The 7452-nt window shown below is 54.2% G+C and overlaps 1 protein-coding gene across 1 annotated transcript in view; it reads right to left on the reverse strand.

The window, feature by feature from the left end:
- LOC107123513 (nascent polypeptide-associated complex subunit alpha, muscle-specific form-like) overlaps positions 1-7452 on the reverse strand; it is a 61060-nt gene that overhangs the window by 43834 nt on the left and 9774 nt on the right. The window contains exon 2 of the mRNA XM_015426762.1: positions 1408-1644. Coding sequence (XP_015282248.1) covers positions 1408-1644 — 237 coding nt within the window. The remainder of the gene's footprint in view (positions 1-1407; positions 1645-7452) is intronic.

The raw sequence follows: 7452 nt of genomic DNA on the forward strand, positions 1-7452 counted from the left end.
ATTCCACTGCACCGTTGCCACAGAAGGCAGCCAAATAGCGCACGCACACACCCTACACAGACACATACACACACCCTGCACTTGACAGAAGAGAACGGATGTTTTCTGAAGAATCCAGCCGACTCTGCCCCTCTCCACACCCGGGGCCCAAAGGCCTTCAAGTTCCAGCCTTCCTACTCGGCCCCCCTCCGTCAGGGCCACCAGCAGCGCAAACAGATTAAAAACACATCTTAAAAGCCACTCACACCAAACAACAGCACATCACTCAACAATCAAAACCACATGGACACGCAAAGCTGCCTTTTCCTGAATCAGATCCTGGGTTCCCTCAGAGTCAGCGTCGCCGACTCAGACTGGCAGCCACTCTCCAGGGCCTCAGGTGGAAAAAGGTCTTTCATCGTCACTCACTACGGGATACTTTTTAGATGGAGATGCAGCCGGAGATTGAACCACCTGAGACCTCCCGCATGCCAAGCAGAGGTTCACCCACTGAGCCACAGCCCCTCCCCAAGCCAGTCTTGTCTACCCAGGCTGGCAGCCGCTCTCCAGGGCCACAAGTGGGAAAAGGTCCTTCACGTCACTCTGTTGGGTGTGACAAGTCAAAACACTTCAGTGTTTACAGGGTTAATGATGTTCGTTATGATCAACAGGAAGTCACATGTTTGTTTGTAACCAATCTGTTTAGACAACAGAATGCCCGGGAACTTTGGAGCTAACTTGCTAGTCTGATTGGAAACCAAGGTGTCAAGTATTTAGCATATTGGCTCTTCTTCCTCTCTTTGTTCTGACTAAGGAAGAAGACGCCGGCCATTCCCGTTTTACCTTTTAGCTGTAAGGATGTAGCCATATTAGCTCTTTGTTATTTTCATATCCTGTGTACCTTTTCCCCATGTTAGGTTTATAGTAAACTCTTATATTTTAAAACACACCATGGACTCAGTCTCTTAATACCCTGCTGACTTACTTAAAAAGAATCCCAACACACTCACTACCGGATCCTTTTTAGATGGAGATGCGGCCGGAGACTGAACCACCTGGGACCTCCTGCACGCCAAGCAGAGGTTCACCCACTGAGCCACAGCCCCGCCCCAAACCAGTCTTGTCCGCTCAGGCTGGCAGCCGCTCTCCAGGGCCTCAGGCAGAGCTCTTTCCCATCACCTGCTCCCTGGTCCTTTTCTACTGGAGGGGCCAGGATTGTTCCTGGGACCTTCCGCATTCCAAGCAGAGGCTCTAACCACTGAGCCACAGCCCCTCCCCAAAACCAAGCCAAACTACATACAAAGAGATTAAAAACCCAACCATTACAGACAGGGGAGGAAGGAGGGATCACGAAGGGAATAACTAGACGAAACCCACAAAGTCTCCGCTGCTGGCAGGGGAGGGCAACGGAAGGGGAGAGGCCGAGACCTTCGCTCCTGGGTGCCACTTCGCCCAGGAGCAAGAGCACCATCCCCACCCCCACGGCCAGCTGACTCTCTGACGGGGCTCCTGGGGGGCTGCGCTCCGGGCCTGGCGGGCCTGCACGGCTCAGGACAGAGGGGCCCATGGTCATCTGGCTCGAGAGAAGGCAGCCTGAAGTGTCCACGCAGGGGCACCATGGAGATGTCGGGGGCACCAAGAGCTCCACACCCAGAGGCAGTTCCTCTGCAGGAGAACACGGGGGAGACTGCGTGGGTTCAGCCGACAGGGACGGGAGCCGCGTCTCATGCCAACCGCTGCCCAGGCCACAGTGCCCACCCCAGGGGCCCACCCCTTCAGGTGCGGGGGGCCCCTGACCACCCCCTCCTCCCCCCGGCCCCTCTGCCTCCACCTGTGCCGCCGGCCATCGCCCCACCACCTTCCCGACCACGGCATGGCTGCTTCAACCCCTGGCAGGAGCTGTTGGTCTGCTCAGAGTTCTGGTTCTGTTTGGTGAAGCCCAACTGCCACGGTTCTTAAAGAAGCCTCCTCCGCAATCCGAGGCCCCTGATTCCAACCGAACCCCCACCTCCCCATGGCCACACTAGCAAGGCAGCAGCTGAAGCTCTCCTGAAATCAAAGCCCTCCATCAACTGGAAAGCCCCAGCCCCAGATGGCCAGCTTTTCGGTGTCAAGAGAGCCCCCCTTAGTAGTTCTGCAGACCGAGGCCCCTGCTAGCCAAGCCCCACACTCTGGCTCACAGCCGGGGGCCACATGCACGGCATTCTCGCGCACACACACACTGCCTCCATTCACAGGGGACTTCTCCTCCCCTAAGCACTTTGCCACGGCTGCCCCAGATCCGTGCAGTCCCAGAAACCTTCCTCCCAAAGCTCAAGCAGAATTACACGTGTGGAGCTTAACCGCCCCCCAGACAACCGCCCCATTGTCTGCCTGTCACAAGGTCACATGGCCAGGCTTTGCAGCTTAAGCCCAAATATTGTGGAGAAGGCCTGGGGAACACTGGCAGCGGTACCGGCAGCAGGAGAGAGCAGACGGCCCCCGTGCAGCATCCCAAGGGAACAGGGCAGCCGGGCACGCTGGAAGGCATCGGGCGCAGGGGGCCTCCGGGGTGCCCTCCACACAGACCAGGTCCACAAACACTCACTTCCAAGAGAGCTGTGACGGCTCCCCTCTGTCACACAACATGAACGCGCACGCGCACACACACACACACACACCTCCTTGGAAGGCCAAACCAGACAGGGCTGTTTCTTCCACCTGAAACAGCCAAACAAAGTGACCTCCTCCATCCCCACCCAGTGTGCAGACTTAAGCCTTCCTCCCCAGGTCATTTCCCCAACCTGAAACAGCCCTGTACAGGGCCTCTTTGCCTTACTGGGTCTTGTATGGTGGCCTCAGTGGGGCAAACAGGAGCTCCGTGGGGCCATGTGAGGCAGGGGAGATGGCACAGAGGGAGAAGATTAATCCCTTCCCTCCCCATAGCTGAGAGTTGAGGTCTTGCAGACCTGATGTAAAATCCGCACACACATTCAAGTGTTGCATTTCCGCAATACGCAGCACCAAGCAGAGATCTGTGGCCCATGAGGACTTGGTGCCAACAAGTATGCCAACAAGTCAACTTGCCTGGGGTTTGGTGGTCCCGTCCCTCTCCTCACCACTGGGGGTGCCAGCACTTTCCCACACACCCTCTGCACGCGGACGCAGCAGGATCCAAGCCTTCTACGATGACAAGGAGGAATTTCAGACAGACGATATAATCCGGAAGAGGAATGGTTCCCAAATGGTTACCGGTCTGTCATTTCAGACAGAACCGTTTTAGAACCAGTTACCTACCAGAATATATTAGAATATATTTGTAATTTCACACACAAACGCTTCTGTCCCATTTAGGAAACGGGGCTGAAGCGTTTTACCTGTCAAGCGCTTCCAAGTAGTCTTCAGTTTCCTCTCCCAGTTCCGATGCGCTTTTCCCCCACCGTTTTTTGCCCACACGGGCGATCTCCGGCTTTTTTTTTTTAGCATTCGCTTTATAGCGCTATAGCGCCATAACGGTATAATGGTATAACACAACAGCATTATATCAACCCCTTTGGAATGCCTGGAGTGTTGTGTTATAGCACTATAGCACTCTAAAGTGAACTTTCAAAAAGAAAACAGCTGGAGATCACCTGCGCAGGCAAAAAACGGCGGGGGGGAAGCAGGAAAAAGCGGTGCAGTCTGAAATGGCAAACCGCTTCAGATCCAGCTCTTTACCAGAAGGGGAAAGCCATGTGTGAAATGGAAGCCCTATACCAGTTTACTCCACGACAAATCAAAAACGGCTTCAAAACGGGTTTAAAAGGGTAATGTGTGGGGTGAGGGTGGTCTACACAGCTCCTGGCAGTGTGGGTTATCTGTGGCCATTTCAGTCTGGACTGAGGCCTGGGTTTGGAGTGGGAACAGCCTTGGTCATTCTGTCTGATGGATGACCTTTGCCAGGAGAGGGGGGAAGGAGGAGGAGACTGGATTTATACCCTGCCCTTCACTACCCGAAGGAGTCTCAGAGCGTTTTACAATATCCTTCCCCTCCCCACAACAGACACCCTGGGAGGTAGGTGGGGCTGAGAGAGCTCTTTTTCAAGGACTGTTCTTGAGGGAACAGCTCTGAAAGAACTTGTGACTGACCCAAGGTCACACCAGCAGCTGCATGTGGAGGAGGAGCAGGGACTCGAACCCGGTTCTCCCAGATTAGAGTCCGTGCTCCGAACCACGACACCAAACCGGGTAGGGGAGGAGTCCCTGTGGATTCTCTTGGACGTCTCGGCAGTGTTTGACATCATCGACGGGGGTCTCCTTCTGGACAGGCTGGCTGAGTTTGGAGTGGGGGGGGGATGTGCTTTGTGCTTCGCTTCGGCAGTTCTGCTCTTACATGATCAGTCACCTCCAGAAGGTGGGGCTGGGGGATGCAGCTCACCCCCCGTGGCACAGACGCTGTGGCCTTCCAAAGAGCTCCCTCTCGTCCCCCGCACTGTTTAACATCTCCATGAACCAATGGGAGAGATCATCAGGAGACTGGGGTACAGTGCCAGCAACATATGGATGACACCAGTGTTCCCTCTAAGCTGAGTTAGTGTGAGCTGGCTCACAGTTTTTTAGCCTCCGGCTCAAACATTTTGTCTTAGGTCAGGAAGGAGGGCTCCAGAGCAAACTAATTTATGCAGCAGCCAAATCGCTCACTCACAACTTTAATGCCAGTCGCTCACAAAGTGGGATTTTTGCTCACAAGACTCCAGAGGTTAAAGGGAGCATTGGCGGTCACACGCATTCAATAATCCACTTCCTATCCACTTTCAATGCCCTTTCCAACTGGATGTGACCAGTGTTCCCTCTAAGCTGAGTTAGTGTGAGCTGGCTCACAGTTTTTTAGCCTCCGGCTCAAACATTTTGTCTTAGGTCAGGAAGGAGGGCTCCAGAGCAAACTAATGTATGCAGCAGCCAAATCGCTCGCTCACAACTTTAATGCCAGTCGCTCACAAAGTGGGATTTTTGCTCACAAGACTCCACAGCTTAGAGGGAACATTGGTCTATTTCTGCTGAGAGTCAGGTGGGTCTGTAGAAGTCCCGAACAAGGTGCCTGGAGAAGGCAATGGGATGGATGAGGGCCAATAAACAGAAGCTCAATCCAGACCAGACTGAGATAGAAGAAGAAGAAGAAGAAGAAGAGAAAAGATTGGATTGATACCCCGCCCTTCACTACCCAAAGGAGTCTCAGAGTGGCTTACGGTTAAAGGGAGCATTGGCGGTCACACACACTCAATAATCCGCTTCCTATCCACTTTCAATGCCCTTTCCAACTGGATGTGACCAGTGTTCCCTCTAAGCTGAGTTAGTGTGAGCTAGCTCAGAGCTGTTTAGCCTCCAGCTCACACATTTCTATCTTAGCTCAGGAAGGAGGGCTCCAGAGCAAACTAATTCATGCAGCAGCCAAATCGCTCGCTCACAACTTTAATGCCAGGAGCTCACAAAGTAGAATTTTTGCTCACAAGACTCCACAGCTTAGAGGGAACATTGGTCTATTTCTGCTGAGAGTCAGGTGGGTCTGTAGAAGTCCCGAACAAGGTGCCTGGAGAAGGCAATGGGATGGATGAGGGCCAATAAACAGAAGCTCAATCCAGACCAGACTGAGATAGAAGAAGAAGAAGAAGAAGAAGAGAAAAGATTGGATTGATACCCCGCCCTTCACTACCCAAAGGAGTCTCAGAGTGGCTTACGGACTCCTCTCCCTTCCCCTCCCCACAATAGACACCCTGTGAGGTACTGCTGGCGAACAAGAAATCCCTTGAGGCCTGAGGAATCGGCCTGTTGTGGGGGAGCAGGTTCCTAGGCGGGGGAGTGCCCCTGGATCCTGCCCTACGGCTGGAGGCCCAGGGCTGCTCTGTGGAACACAGCGCCTCTTCCCAACGTTGGCTAATAGACCAGTCACACCCCTTCCTCAAAAAGCATGACTTTGCTGCAGTGACCACATGGACACATGGAGCTGCCTTGTACTGGATCAGACCCCCTTGGTCCATCAAAGTCAGCGTTGCCTACTCAGATGGGCAGCAGCTCATCCCGAGTCTCAGGCGGAAGGCTTTCACATCACCAGCTACTTGATCCTTTGAACTGGAGATGCTACCAGGGATTGAACCTGGGACCTTCTGCATGCCAAGCAGAGGCTCTGCCACTGAGCCACGCCCCCTCCCTATCCTATCCAGGTTAGACTACTGCAATGTGCTCTACATGGGGCTGCCTTTGAAACCTGTCCAGAAGCTTCAGCTGGTACAAAATGAGCCGGCCAGCCTACTGCCAGGGGCCAGATAGAGGGACTGCATCAGCTCTATGCCGACAGACCTGCACTGGCTGCCCATCTGTTCTGGGGTTGGAGTCAAAGAGCTGGTTCTCATCTTTAAAGCTCTAAATGTGGGTGTGGAGGGAGGGAGAGGTATTTGTGAATTTCCTGTATTGTGCAAGGGGTTGACAGTGACCACATGGACACATTCTGGTGTCCTGGCCCCACTGCTGGACCTCCTGATGGCCCCCTGGTATTTCTGGCCCCTGTGTGACACAGAGTGTGGGACTGGATGGGCCATTGGCCTGATCCAACATTGGCCTCTCTTATGTTCTTATGTTCTTATGACCCTGGAGGTCCCTTGCGATTCTATGAAATGACTTGGGGTCAGGGTGCTTGAAGGACGGCCTCCTCCCGCAGTGCCCAGCCCACCAGTCAAGACCTGCCCCCCAAGCCGCGCTCTCTGTGATGGGGGGCAGGCATCTCAGAGATGGGGGGAGGTGGCCAGAAGCAGGGCCTTCTGTCCTGCTGTCTTTTGGGCACCGGGCCAAAACACCCCTAATTATCCCGCCTTTTAACTGAAAGGTTTTATCTCTTAAATCTTTCATGGTTGTTTTTGGACCACTGATCATTTCTGGCTGCTCCATGTGTCTTTTATGCTGCTGCTCCTCCCCTCCACCCCCCACCCCGTCTTTTCTTCTCAGTGGCCTCATCCAGCCGGGGGCTCCAGGGCCTCCTTTATCGGCTCCCTTGCTCAGGGCTGCGGGCTTCACCGTCTCCTTTTATTGCTCTGGTTTTAAGCCAATTTTAGCAGGTCTCTGGAGAGGCAGCATATCTATTTTCTAAATAATAATAAAGGAGGGATCATCTCCTCCCCAGCCGCCCCCGACGTCTGAACGGTTCAGGAACAAGCCCAGCCAGAACCATTTTCCGCAGCCAGCCACCAACGCAGGAAGCCCAATCCCCCCCCCCACTGCTCAGATGTACTTGAACTCCAGAGTCTCCAGTGGACAAAGCCAGTGCCAGACCTCCCCACACAGACAGACACACACACACAAGAGCCCGGCTGGACGCGTCAGATAACAGGCAGCAGCAACAACAACAAGCTGCGGCCCCTTCCAGCCCTCCCGAAAACTGCCTGAGGAAAGGGAGAGGTTGGGAAGGACTCCTTGATCGGGAAGCCAGACTGGCCTGGGCCTATGAGACCCCTCCCCGATCAACCA

This window comes from Gekko japonicus, unplaced genomic scaffold (assembly GCF_001447785.1).
Source record: "Gekko japonicus isolate JY-2015 unplaced genomic scaffold, Gekko_japonicus_V1.1 scaffold4506, whole genome shotgun sequence".
Classification (NCBI taxonomy): domain Eukaryota; kingdom Metazoa; phylum Chordata; class Lepidosauria; order Squamata; family Gekkonidae; genus Gekko; species Gekko japonicus.